Source organism: Corvus kubaryi, unplaced genomic scaffold (assembly GCF_017639235.1).
Source record: "Corvus kubaryi isolate FWS band 111438036 unplaced genomic scaffold, C.kubaryi_AGA036_p1.0 138, whole genome shotgun sequence".
Taxonomy (NCBI): domain Eukaryota; kingdom Metazoa; phylum Chordata; class Aves; order Passeriformes; family Corvidae; genus Corvus; species Corvus kubaryi.
The window spans coordinates 23,550,969-23,565,392 of NW_024580672.1; the positions used below are offsets into that span (position 1 = coordinate 23,550,969).

At 42.4% G+C, this 14,424-nt stretch overlaps 1 protein-coding gene across 18 annotated transcripts in view; it reads left to right on the plus strand.

Moving 5' to 3' along the window:
* ALDH18A1 (aldehyde dehydrogenase 18 family member A1) overlaps positions 1-14,424 on the plus strand; it is a 48,026-nt gene that overhangs the window by 17,065 nt on the left and 16,537 nt on the right. For 14 of the 18 annotated variants that reach the window (XM_042019655.1, XM_042019656.1, XM_042019657.1 and 11 more), the window contains 4 exons: positions 8,546-8,669; positions 11,315-11,538; positions 13,066-13,215; positions 13,306-13,410. In XM_042019655.1, the coding sequence (XP_041875589.1) occupies positions 8,546-8,669; positions 11,315-11,538; positions 13,066-13,215; positions 13,306-13,410 (603 nt within the window). The other 4 variants (XM_042019669.1, XM_042019667.1, XM_042019672.1 and 1 more) reach the window with 4 other exon arrangements.

Consider the following 14,424-nt stretch of genomic DNA (forward strand, 5'->3'; position numbering starts at 1 on the left):
TCTGTACCCTAAAATTGATGGATAATTGGAGTATTTACCTTCTTCCCAGATTTGCTCTTGAAGACACTGAGAAGAAATTTACAAAGGGTTAAAATAAAGTTTTCTTCTTTCCTGTTCTATAGTCAAGTATTTATGTTTAGTCATTTCAGAAACTGTATTACCTTTTCCATATTTGTGTCATTGAATATTTTTTGTTGTGTAAACTGCTTTGCTGATTTATTTTTTTTTTTTGCTGTATTTCCTTGGTCTTCTAAGCTACTGTTTTGCCAGGGTTGTTATAAAAAATGTGGTTTTAATAGCAAAGTAAGCATCTCTCAGGCTTAGCTTCAGTAATTCTTCAGCTGTTCATATTGCATATTGTGTTACTAGGAATATAAAAGCAATGGTATTTTTACGTTTTTCTGCAGCATCCAGGGAAGAAAACATCTGAGAGTCACTGTGCATGATACTCTGAAAAGTCAGTTCAAGATGTAGTGAAAAAAAAAAAGCAAATAGAATGGTAGAAATTATCACTTAAGGAATGGAATGCAGAATAGAAGACCATATTATACCAATACATTAATCCTTTATTTATCGAAATTTGAGTACTCTATGCAGTTCTGGAGTCTCCTTTGGCTAGCATGCACCACTGTGTTTGGGCTAATCAGGGAGGTGGAGGAAGAGCAATGGAGATCATTGTATACATATGTATATGAAATAGCCTTGATATAAGGAAAGTAAGAGCATCCTATGCTGATGTATTAGTGGCAGTATAGTCTAAGGAATTGCTGTGCTTCTCTCTTGCTGGTGCTAATATTCACTTCTATAGATGGGTGAGTCAGTTAGTCTTTGACCAGAATATTAGCATGAACAACCTGTCTTGCTTGGGGACAGGAATTGCAGCTTTGAGCAGAAGGGGTGGTGCACCTCTGGTGCTAGAATTGTTCAGGGACAACTTGAGCATGACAGCAGATGGGGGAATGAGGTGGTAGGTGCACTGCAAGCCTGTAAAATCATCAGTGGTATGAAGGTGAATAACCCCAGTCTTCACAAAGCTGGAAACTAGGGGAGTATTCAACTAGTTTTGATTGCTTTCTTGTCCTACCGATGTACTTTATCTGGGCATCTGACAGACTGCTGCTCTACCTACGAGTTTTATTTTGTTTTCCTGAGTGATGTTTGGCAATTGTACAACCTTCATTTGATGGGTGTAGGAAAACTGGAACAGAACTGGGATGCTAGTTGTATCATCTTTCTCTTAACAGGTTGTGGAACCTGATGTTTTGCTGCTCAGTGCTCAAAACAGGTGGTAGAAGAAAGTAGCAAGATTTGATTGAGGCAAGAGTAAAGAGATGTTAGGAGGAAGGAAAAGCTTGTAATATGCTAATTAATCCTATCTTGAGGTTTGTTAACGAGGACTTGTGCATGATTAAATTAACCTGTCCTTATGTTCCTCACTTAGAAAGCTTTATTAAAGCAGCTACGCTGTGTGAATTTTTCTTCCTTTTTTTGTCTTTTTTATCTGGGGAATAAAGTATTTGCACAGAGATGTACTTGTGTTTCTTGCAATTACGTCTGGGATGCAGGTAAGTGGACTGTAGCATGTGTGCCTACACATATGGTTATTACCATCAGGATAGTTCCGTGCTTTTTCTTGAAGATGGAACTCTCTTTAGGATTACTGAAGGTTCACTACCTTTAACTGTCTGAAACCACAGTTTTACATTGCTCACTTCTTACTATGCCTGCAAAGTACACTGAGGTAAGTAACTGCTGACCATGTAGTAAATCTAGCATTCCCTGCCACTAACAAGAATCCTTCCATAAAAACTACTGTTTTCATGTGGCAAATGAAATACTGATTTATTTTGTACGCCTTTTCTCTTACTCAAAACCAGAGGTCAGATTAGTATCTGAAAAAGAAAAGCAGCTCCTCAGTATGTGAAATGGTTATGGGGAACCTGTTGCTTTTTATTTGGAAGCACAGTTCAAAGAAGTTGCGCATGCTAAAAATTGGCCAGGTAAGCTTAAAATGAGAGCATTTCCATTTCTTGTTAGCTATTCGAAATGAATCACAGAATATTCTGTGTTGAAAGGGACCCACAAGGATCATCAAAGCCCACCTCCTGAAAGGCTTGACTTAATATAAAAAAGGCTTGTCTTAATAAGAAAAAAAAACCAACTGCTGTGATACACCTTTAATCACTGCTGTGTTTTTTTTTATGAGTGAGTGACCAACATTCTGGTGTTGTCATTGTTTTTTTTCTGCAATTGCTAATAATTGGGAGTGGGGAGGAGGGGGAGAGCAGGGCTTACGTGCACTGTGATGATTAAACCAAATTCCACTTCTGGCAAAGTAAAGATCTCCAAATAGTCTTCTAACAAAGTGATGACCTTATTTTTGGGGTATGGTTTTTTTGTTTGTTTGGGGTTTTTTTGGGGGGAGAAGGATGGGGAGCATCTTGTAGTTTTGGTATTTTTTCTTCTTTTTAGGGGGAGAGTTGTCTAATTTCCCTTGTTTGGAGAAAGTGATATGTTAATGTCAGATAATTGTGAGTTGGATTTTCTGTTAATTCTTGAGACACTGAAGTTTTTCCAAATGTCTTGAACTCCACTTCCCACCACTTGAATATTCTTCTTCCTTTGTGAAGTTTTCTCCACGATTTTGAGACCTTCATTTAAGATTGTTTCCTGATCCTATAAGGTGATGTTTTAACAATTTATAAAAACAAAACTAAAAAATAAACAGCCCCCTAAACAAATAAATAAAAATAGCCCACAGAACAACTCCCTTGCAACAGTATGGGAATTGATACTGTTGGAATTTGTTTGAATTCTAATAGGAATATAATAGTGGTAATATTACGTAGGTAGGGACAGAAAACAGTATAACTAGTGTCTGAGTTAAACTGGGGGATTACTGTGGATTTTGTGGTGTCTTTAAAGATGAAGAACTGTAGAATTGTGGTTTCTACCAATTGCAATGATGAGTGCTTGCCAATGCCACTGAGCTGGGCAGAAGTGTTTATCTGCTGTTGTGCAGGAAGGCTCTGCAGAAGGATCTGGACAGGCTGGATTGATGGGCCAAGGCCAGTGGTATGAAGGTCAACAAGGTGAAGTGCTGGGTCCTGCCCATGAGTGACAGCAGCCCCATGGAGTGCTCCAGACTGGAGGAGGAATGACAGGAAGGTGCGTGGCAGGAAAGGACCAGGGGGGTGCTGGTCGATAGTGGCTGAACTATGAGCCCAGGTGGTGAAGAACACCAATGGCACCTGGCTTGTATCAGCCATGGTGTGGCCACATGCCCAGGGTAGTGACCATTCCACTTTACTGGGCACTGGTGAGGCTGCAGCTTGAATCCTGAAGTCAGTTTGGGGCCTTTCACTGTAAGAAGTACATTGAGGGACTAGAGTGTGTCCAGAGAAGGGAATGGGGCTGGGGAAGGGTCTGGAGCACAAGTCTCATGAGGAGCAGCTGAGGTAGCTTCAGCCTGAAGAAAAGGGGGCTTGGAGGGGACCTTATTGCTCTCTACAACTCCCTGACAGGAGGATGCAGCCAGGTGGGAGTCTGGCTCTGTTCCCCAGGAACCAGTGACAGGATGAGAGGAAATGGTGCCAAGGGAGGTTTAGGTTGGATATTAGGAAAAATGTCTTCACAGAAAGGGTGGTCAGGCATTGGAAAAGGCACAGACTGCTCACAGCAGTGGTAGAGTCACCATCTCTGGAGGGATCTAAAATACCCGGCAGAGCCCGTGGCAGCTGGCAGTGCTCTTCCTGGCTGCGTAGATGTGACACTTAGGGGTGGATTAGGGCCACCATGGTTGCAGATTGGCCGCGTGCAGGATTGGTGGAGTTGATGGTGTTAGGCTCGTGGTTGGACTCAATGATCTTAAAGGCGTTTTCCAACCTAAATGTGTGCAGTTCACACTTACTGTGTGCCGTTCTGGCACCATAACATAAGGAAGGTACTGAGGTATTGGAGAGCATCCAAAAGAGGGCTACAAAGATGGTGAAGGGTCTCAAGGGAAGCCATACGAAGAGCTGCTGAGGGCACTTGGCTTGTTCAGTCTGGAGGAGACTGAGGGAAGACCTCGTCGCACTCTGCAGCTTCCTCCTGAGGGGCAGCGGAAGGGCAGGCAATGATCTCTGCTCTCTCTGACCAGTGACAGGACCTGAGGAAAATGCTGGAGCTGCGTCAAGGGAGGTTTAGGCTGGATACCAGGAAAAGGTTTTTCGTCTAGAGGTTGGTTGGCCACTGGAACAGGCTCCCCGGGGCAGTGGTTATGGCCCCAAGGCTGACAGAGCTTAAGGTACTTTTGGACAAGTGGTGTGATGGTTGGGGCTGTCCTACGCAGGGCCAGGAGCTGGATTTGATGATCCCTGTGGGTCTTCTACAGCCCAGGATATTCTTAGTTCTAAATTATCCTGATTCTGTTAATTTAGAAGTGAATTCAAATGGGATGTGGGAGGTAAGCAGAGAGCAAAGCCAGCACTCTTGCACTTGTGAAGATGTTTGGGCTGCAGTGGAGAAAAGAAAGGATGTAAACGGCCTGAGTAACTAAAGTCACTCTAAGAAGATTGGCTGACTGGATTTCATCTGCTATCTGCACCAGACTGCAAACATGTGAGAGCGAGGAGAATCCAGGTTAAGGGAGGCCGCTGTGGGAGATGGCTCAGCAGCCTGTTCTCTGGGTAGGGCTGTCTGGACTAGTCTGGAGCTAGACAAAAAACAGTTGTTAAGGCTGTAACTTGCAAAGGCCAGGATTTTGTGCTGCAACGTGGACTGGAATTACATCATCTGCCGGGACAGCCGGGGGCGGGGAAGGAGCGCGTGCGGGGGTGGTGAGGCGGCCGCCGGTGACGTGACGTGGCTGGTGCCGCCGCGGCCGCGGATTGGCTGCGGCCGAGGTCGCTCCGGGCGGGGATTGGCTGCGGCGGCTCAGCGGAGGCCGCGGCGGCGGGAGCCCGGCGCGTCTGTCTCCGGCTCCCCGCGCGTGCTGCTCCTCGGGACCGCGGCAGGTGCGGAGGGCGCGGGGGTTCGCGGCGCTCGGGCGGGGGTGCCAAAGCCCCGGGGAGACCCGCGCGGCCCCTCGGCTACCGCTCCGCAGGGAGGCCGCCGAGGGCCCGGCCCTGCCGCCAGTGCTGCTGCTGCACAGCCCCTCTTGTGCTGCGGAAATGATTTATAGACTGGGTCTGACAAAATGGAGTAACACCAAGCTCCTGCGGGTAGTGCCCTGTGAGGCGCTCGGGCACTCGGAAGGGTTCCGAGGCCAGGACAAGGTGCTGCTCCGCCGCGCCAGGCAGTACTGCCGTGACCGCACTGTAAGTGCTGGGATGCGTTCTTGAGAGAAAGGAATCGCATGGTGCTTGGTGCTTTGAATTGCCTCTTCTCTGTGCGTATACCATCTGCAGAGCCCGGGTGAACCTATATGCGAGCTGCTCTAAAGACCATTTATTTGAAGTCTTGCTTTCTTTTAGTCAGTTCTTCTGAACTGGCTTCCCTCTGGGAAGGTTTCTAGGGTTGAAGTTTGCACAAAGAGCTGCAGATCGATTTTTTTTTTTCCCTTGCAAACGTTTCAGTTGGTAAGGTAATGAAGCTGTTTAAATAGTAAAAGCTTCTGAATGTTACTGAGGACTTAAAATTTGTGTTGTGGTAAAGACTTGCTTCGTAGAAATTCTGTGCATTTCCTTTGAACTTGATTTATCTCTGCTTCTGTGCTTAAGTGTTTTGCAAAATAGTTCTGTCGATCAGAGTTTGATTTGGAGATTTTTTTCACTTGTGGAATGTCCTAACACTCTGAGGTATTTGCCTTTATATCTGTGAAAACAGTTTATTTAGTTTAATTTAATCAACTCACTGCAAATAATTGTGGACATGCTATGGCTTTGCAGTCAATAGACTGAAAAAAGTGTTATAGATTGTTGGTGTTCAAGGCACAAGTTTAGGGTTTGAGATCGCTGATTGCTTTGGAAGCTAACTTAAGTCTCTTTACACTGATCTGGAACAGTGTCTAAATGTACAGTGCTACTTCACAGCTGTTTTTAAGATAATAAATACATGAAAACTGGGTGATGCTATCGCTTTCTATGAGCAATAATACAAGGATAACTTTCATTAAAGAGGTAATAGGAAAAGGATATTTTTAAAGGTCATATTTGGAGAGTAGTTTGGAAGAGTTAGGTTTTTCTAGCAGTGACAAAAAAAATTTTTAAGCTGATGCTAGGAGAAGTACCTGAATAATGCATTTTGCTTTTTATTCATTGCTTCCTCCAAGTAAGGCAGGAAAGTTGTACTTTTTTTTTTTTAATCTTATTTTTAATTATATACCTTTTAAAATTTGTTTGTTACTGAATATCAGAACCATTCCAGCTATGGAAGTGGTGGAAATGCAAGTGGAATGGAAAATGAGGATTGAAATTACCTTTAAATCCTAGAGTGAGAGGAGAGAAAGGAGTTTGATTAGCCTGAAAGAAAGCCTTTAGTTTACATCATACCGTAAACTGTGCTCTGTCTGTGCTTTCTTGGCAGCATCCATTTCCATTTCACATATTGATACCTGCTGCTTCTTTAAACTCTCTGTTTTCTTGTTAACTTGCCTTTTCTCACAAGCTAGTTTCAAAAATGTGCTATTTTTTCTAATCTTTTTCCTTCAAAAGATTCACACTGTCTGACTTCTCACTCTTCATCATTTGCTTTGTTTTAGCAAAGTTGTGTCTGGCAAAGGGAAACAGGAGACAGTCTTCCAGAAGGACAAGGTTGCTCTTAGTTGCAAGCAACCTGTAGTGAGAACGTGAAGTGGTTCTCCAGCCGGTCAGTAGGAGCAGCCAAGGAGATGGCACAGCTTGATCTGGCCAGAGTGGGTCTGTATTCTGTTACAGTGAAGCACCAGCTGAAGGTTATTACTATAGCAGAAGTTAAAGGCCTGACAGGAGAGGTAACAGAAAGTGTCTGGAGGTGAAACTTCCAATAGAGTGCCTGTTTCTGTCCCCTAAGCGGCACAGTCTGTAAAGGGAGCCGAAGGGGAATGGGCAGTTCCACTCAGGATATTTGTGGTGGCAGGGGTTCTGGATAAAGGACCTGGTGTTTGCCAGCTCATATCAGGAGCTGCTGGATTTTGAGCATCTCTCTGCGGCACAGCTAAGACCCTCTTGAGAAGACAGTGTCTGACTGTAGAGGTCAAGGGGAGCTTCAAGGTGGAAGGCTGAAACATGAACAGTGGGAATTGTGCAACCCTGGAGGCAGGTGCATGAGGTGCCTGGTAAGGGTTCAGAGGGGTAATGTCCGGTTAGTACCGTTCCCCAGCTTCTTTAAGCTTGCCATGTTATGAGAAGAAAACTTTGACTGCTTGCTTAGTTGCATGATCTGCTCAGAGTCCTTTGTCTGCCTCATCCTGGCAGTGGCCAGTATTGCCATTTCAGATGAAATACAGAACTGGAGGGACATTGCAGATTAATATTATTAAAACGCCATGCAATGCAAGCTTTACTAGACTAAACAGGAGAAACATTATGTGCTGGTGGCTGCCTTGTCTAATGTAGAGGTGTATATTTAAGGATTATAATGAGCGATAATAATACACTGATGCAGGGAAATGAGGCCCCTTCAAGCATTCATGTACACGTATACCAGAACTGTCAGTGCTGTAAATGTCCTGGTATTTGTCATATCAGTCTTCCAGTGCAGTTACTATAAGATCTCCTTGTCCTCTTTTCAGTGCTTTCTCTGTACCATAATTTGTGCAGTTTTGTTTGCTTTGTTTCAATGGTGCAGGGAAATGGATTGAAAGCAAGTAAAGGAAGCAAAGCTTTGTAAAAGGGGAAGGAGAGTTTTCGTGGTTTAAATACCATCTGGGAGAACTGGATTCTTTTTAATCTCGTTTGTTTCCTTGGTGAGACTATATGCATTACTTCGACTAGACCTGTCACAGGAAATGGCTAATTGTGTATCCCTTGTTTGCTGTGTACTTGCTCTAGTGAATTTTAGAGTTAGAAGAATCCTGAGTGTTTACAGGTTCAGTCAAGGGAAACTAATGCCATGTTCTTGGAAATTTGTGCTCTTACTTGTAATCATGGATAAGATCTCATAATTCGATAGTGCTCAGGGAAAAGTGAATGAGCATATTTCCTATGTTGAATAGGGCTGAGATTCATTGGAAGTATAGTAGATGCTCTGTTGTGGGGTGTACAGAGAAGTCTGGATGATACAACCTCTCTCTCTATATTTTTTTTTTCTTCCAGGCTTCTCCGTGAACAAAATTATGACTTTTATCCATTGTAGGTGGAACTATTCGCTAATAGTGTTTTCCCTTCTCAGGGAGCCATGTTTTATTCTTTACCTTTAATAAAGATCTGGCAGCAGGTAGGGGAGAGGGGCCTTCAGTTCTTCTATATCATAGTCTCTGTGCTAATTCTGCAGAGTGGAGAGTGGGCACGAAGAAATTGTATTAAGATGGTATGGGACAAAGAGGAGTTGGACTGGGGGAGTGGGCGAGGAGAGAAATATAGATGGAAAGTAATTGATATTTAACCAGTTTTCCCCCTTCCCCCCCCTTCGTTTTAACTTGCAGATATCCTTGATTTGCAGAAGGCATCTCAAAATGTTGTGTCGAGCTGCTCTGAGCCCTCTTGTCCGTTCCCCTGGATGGTGCTTTATGTTACAGCCACATGCCATCGCAGCCATTTCCCGTTTATGTATGTATGAGAGAAAGCACACATTTCTAAAATGTTGGTCAGTATGTGTCTGGGCATGCCTATGCTCTTTCCTATGTTGAAAGGAAAATCATCTCATTAACATGATTCAAAACTTACAACCTCTGAAGTGAACTGCAGTTGAAGCTCTACTTTCTCAGTGTTACTTTCTCCCTTAGCTCAGTAATATTCAGCTGGATGTCTGTGTGTTTTTCATTCTGACATGCATTTCGAGGAAAAAAAATCAGTTATGAAAGTACTTGTGCTGTAAAAGTTCTTTATTTCAATCTCATACATTCCTGGAAAACAAGATCTGATTGTGTCTGCTCCCCCGTCTGCATTTTCAGATGTCTTGAGTAAAGCATAGAGCAGAACTTAAATTTACTTGGATTAGATTCAAGTGGAAAGATGCATGCAGGAAACCTGAGTGTAAATACATAGGTGCCCTGTAAATAGTTCTTCCCTGAAAACCTAACTTAACCATTCAGTGTCTGCTTGATTAGTGGTCTGAAATAGAAAAGGCAAGGATAGATAAACTCTATTATATCAAGAGAGTAACTGTTTACCATTGCATGCAAGATTAATTTCCCACTAGTCTGTGTGTTATCAGTTCTCTTTTATTAATGATTATATGAATTAGATGTTAAAATCTTGAAAATTCTAAACTTGTTCTTTATGAGCTACAGCTCTGTTGACTTCTGTATTTGTAATATTTCTAAATATTCCACATTTTCTGAAGTCAGTAATTTTCATAGTGCTAACTATGAGAAGTTTGTTCCCAAGTATTGACAGTATCCAGCAGTGGAGCGACTCTTGCCACTTCATCAGTTGTGATCTAAAGCTGCAGTGATCATATATCACAGGGATTTTTTTTCTGTTCTCCACTGTTTTCTGTTTTTTCTCCACGTTTTTTTTCTGTTCTGTTCAGCTCGTGTATTTTGAAATTCTGCTTCTTCACTCCTGAGAAGCAAGCCTTGTGCAGGCTACATAGAAGGATCTGCAGTGCCAAATACTTAAGTGTGTTTCATATGTTTCCCTTCCTTTATTAAGGAAGTGAAACTGTTTACAGGTATGGGATATAAAAACTGGAATGCCTTTAAACCTACTTGTCCAAAACCTGGACTGGATGGCTATGTCAGTTCCTCCCTGATTGCATGTGCAGCAAGTTAATGGGTTTGCATTTCCAGAAATGTTTTGCATGTGGAACGTGGGAGCTGATTTCACATCTCAGTCCCATGTAAAATAACTAAAAAAGATAGATTTATGCAGCCACAGAGGAAGATTAATGATTAGGACTTTAGTGGAGATGAATTGAATTCTCTGCTTGTTCTAGAACTGTTGTCTTTTCCCTTATTTTTCTGAAAAAATAAATGGTTTCTTTTCAGATACTGGTTATTTCTCAACAGCTATCTTCTTGGAACTTTCTAAACCCTGAAGCCAAGAGAACTGGAAATGAACTCCTTTCTGGTTATACTGTGTAGGTTAGGCAAATACTAAATAGTAGTGCTAAACAGTAAGGTGTAAGGCTGGAAATAACAGTCAAATTGTACTCCTTTGTCCAGTCTTTCCTATGTATTGTAGACCTTATTTACATTCACAGGTATTCCCTCGTGAAAATTGGGGTAAATGAAACTCCTCTCTAAATTCCGTTTTCTGTTTTTGTATGTGGGACATGTTAGTGCAGCCTTCATTTATGATTAGTCATTTAAGCTTCTTCTGTGTGTATAATGAACAAAAGATTTATTTAATTAAAACATTGTTAAATTACAAGTTTTTCTTCTATGTAGCACAATGTTCATTCCCGTCTTTCTCCAGTAACACCAAGAATAGGCACTTTAACTTATAAATGAATCTATTTCGTATTATAGAGCACCAAAATTAGAGATACTGAAGATATGAAATAAAATCAGGTAACTCTGACCATGGCATAGAATTCAGTTTACTGGGTTGTAAAGAAGCCTCTGCATCTTCAGATGATACATTGGCTAGGATTGACTAGAATAGAATAGTTAGTTGTAAGACTCTTAGAGTGGTCACCTAGTCCCACAGCTTGATGCTTCGGGACTGCCCAAAGCTAAAGCACATTGTGGACGTTGTCCAAATGCCTCCTGAACATTGACAGGCTTGGAGCACAAGCACATCTTCAGGAGGCCTGTTCCAGGGCTTGAACACCACCATGCGATGTTGAGCTCCTATGTCCGTCTTCTCCCTTCAATTCTCCCTAGCTGAGCAGTGTGCAAAAATACCTGGCTTCAAGATGTTGTAAAAGCTGTTTCTTTTCTAACAGTCAAGCTCTCTGTGCTACTTTAGACTGGAAAACTCTCTTAACTGTATCTAATGAGGCAAGGCAAAGGAGGTTGTTTTCAAAACTAGTCCTTGAGATGTGAGCTATATAGGCTCTTTCACAGTGTCTTTCAGTTTGGTCTTCTAGATTCCCAGAGTCAGAGCTCTGTGATGCATGGGATATTGCCTTCTATACGTTAGGTATGGTTAGTGCTGCTCAGATATTCCTGTTTCTCAGTTTGTTTTGGTGAATTGAAAGCTAGCTTCTCATTCCCAGTCACTGAGACTTGTGTATTGTGAAGGGTTAAAAGTCTGAATGAAACACTTACAACTGCTTTTTCTTTTCTTTTTTTCTTTATCCACAGATGTCCCTTGCCATAACCAAAGATTAAGGAATGAATCCATCCGTTGTTGGAGCAACATTCCATTTATCACCATGCCACTCAGCCGTGCACATGGAAAATCATTTGCACACCGCAGTGAGCTGAAGCATGCAAAGCGGATTGTAGTAAAGCTGGGTAGTGCTGTTGTTACTCGAGGGGATGAGTGTGGCTTGGCCCTTGGGAGGCTGGCTTCTATTGTAGAGCAGGTAATTCTGTGACTGACCATTTGTGTTAACTTCAGGTACTCAGTGATTGTTGGATGTTACAGAAGACTGTAGTGAACCATCATAAAGTACTGATAGTTCTTTAAAACAATGTGTTAGCCTTTCCCTTTTCAACCCCCATGCTGCAGTACTATGAACCATGTAACTCAGTAAATTGTTTTTTGAAGGTGTGGTGGGTTGATTGTGACCATCAGCTAGCTAAGCATCCACACAGGTTTTTGTTTGCTCCCCTCACCTCTGCCCCACCAGCAGTGGGATTGGGAAGAAAATGAGAAGAGCAAAAGTAAGAAAACTCATGGGTTGAAATAAAGACAGTTTAAGAAGTGAAGGAGAGGGGAAAAGAAATCAGTGATGGCACTCAGTACCTCACACAAGCAGACTGACGCCGCCCCGCTAGTCCTTGAGTGGTGGCCACCTTGGAAGACAATCTCCTGTGTTTTGCTATTCTGTAACTCTAATTTTATTACTGTGCATGACATTATGTGGTGTGAGAGGTCCCTCTGGCTAGTTTAAGGTCAGCTGTCTCAAACGTGTCCTCTTTGAACTTTGTGCCCAGCTGCTAGCCTACCTGCTGGGAAGTGGAACAAGGAAAGCCTTGATGGCTGTGCAAGTGCTGCTCAGCATGGGGGAAAGATAAGGCTTTGATGCTGTGCAGGCACTATTTAGCAATAGGCAAAACATTGGAATTTTATCAAAACTGTTTTAGAGCTGAAATCCAAAACACAGTATCATACAGACCCCTATAAGAAAAGCTAACTTCACCTTGGCCAAACCCAGTATAGAGGGAGAGATTTGCACAGTGAGGTTTTTATGCAGTAAGTAAGAGACATGGCTGGGGCATTAGTTGTCTCTAGTGGGAAGGTGGCACTGAAGTATGTGAACTCTGCAAAACAAATAAGTCAGCCCTTTGTTCTTGATCAACTGAGCATTTGCAGAGTTGTTCCAGAGAAAAGCCTGAAACCTCATTACTTGTAGGAAAAACTGATGGGATCAACTCATGTAGTTCTTCTTTAAAATGAAAGGGTTATCTTGGCGAGCACTGGACATGTCCTTTCTGGGAAATAAAGTTAACGTAATATATTAAATTCATGTAAGACATTTAGCTTTGGGGCTTTGAAAGGAATCTGGCCAGATACATGTAAGGAGGAAGTAATCGAAAGCTTTACTATTGAGAGTTGGCCTCTTCACTTCCAGAATTCAAAGTTACTGGATAATGGTAGCTTTGGGAATAGATGGATTCAAGCATGTTTTTGTCACAAAAGCTGTTATTGTGAAAAGATGGTTTATCAGAAATTATAGATTGCATGTCGTCCTTGGCACAGCTCCCAAGTGGCTAGGAAGGTGTGCAGAAGTATCTTGAAGGCTGATTGCCTTGCTTTGCACATCCATAGAGAAATCAAAACGCTTGTGTCAGCAGGAGTTGGTGAGCATAAGGTTATAGTAGCCAGAACTGTCTTGCTCAAACTTGATCGTATGCCAGGCCCTATTTCTTATTTCCTGTATTTACAGGTCTCAATGCTGCAGAATCAGGGACGAGAGATGATGATTGTCACCAGTGGGGCTGTAGCTTTTGGAAAGCAGCGGTTGCGTCATGAGATCTTGCTTTCTCAGAGTGTGAGGCAAGCACTTCATTCAGGCCAGAGTCAGCTAAAAGATATGGTGAGAGGCTGGTGGCACTCCTGCTTTTCCTTGAGTGTTGTGTACTGCCTGTTCAAGTCACTGCCTGACAGCTGCTCTTTGTCTTTGTAGGCTATTCCAGTCTTGGAGGCCCGAGCCTGTGCAGCAGCTGGGCAGAGTGGACTAATGGCTCTGTATGAGGCCATGTTTACACAGTACAGCATCTGTGCTGCTCAAGTAAGGTGTTCCTTCTTTCCTAGACTGACTTGCTACTTTTGGAGCTTATTATTGTCACATAAATGGTAGCTTATACAAGAGTGCCTTGTTAAATATTTCTGAAATGGAGTTTTCTATCGTCAAGATAAAATGAATACGCTTTTTCTTATTGGAGTTCAGGTGTGTCCTGCTCTTTTGTAGTGGGGAGGGTCTGTTAAGATCTCTTCGCAAAAGCTAAAGTTGGTGGTCCAAACTGAGGGTTTAAAAACCACAAGTGACTAAACTGCGACACATTTTGTAAAGCTGACAGAAGTGCATATCCACACTTTAGAACTTGCTGTCCGTCTGCACTTCGAACCTTTCCAACTTGCAGGAGATGATATCCCTGGCCTGGGTCTTACACCGAAGGCTGGAACTGTATCAGTTGAACTACTCTTAAACAGGCTTTGCTTATCTTAGATACTCTGAAAATACAGAATTGCTTTAACTGTAAGGCCTTATTTGTTTAGACACTTTTCACAAATTTAGGAGCCTAGTATGAAGTCTTCTTACTGTAATATGGTAGAGCTGGTATGGCCAAATTGTTTATCATACAGCTAAAAATCACTATAGGTCATGCTGGATTGTAGTCTCATTCAAATCTGTAGACAGCTATCATTCCTTTGATATAAAAGAATTAATTGCCCGTGCCAAAAAACTTAGCATAGACATTGATTCCAAGTGCTATTGTAACATTTGAGTGGTGTAGTTGTTTGCTTAGTTCTCAAATGTTCAATGACAGAGTAAGAACAACAACAACAAAAGTCTCTCCAGAGCAGACATTGAGGGGTTTTTTTGTCTTAAAACACCAAAAGAAAGGGATGCTATCTGCATGCAGGAGGCAAGATTATTTCAGAAGAACAGGTGAGTTCTAGTGAGCAGAAGAAAAGTCTTGATATAAAGCATCCCTTCTGCTTGCTACAAGTAGGAACATTAAAGTGGGAGGAAAAACTGGAAAGGCAACATCTTGAGCAATTTATTGAATTGTCTAGGGTC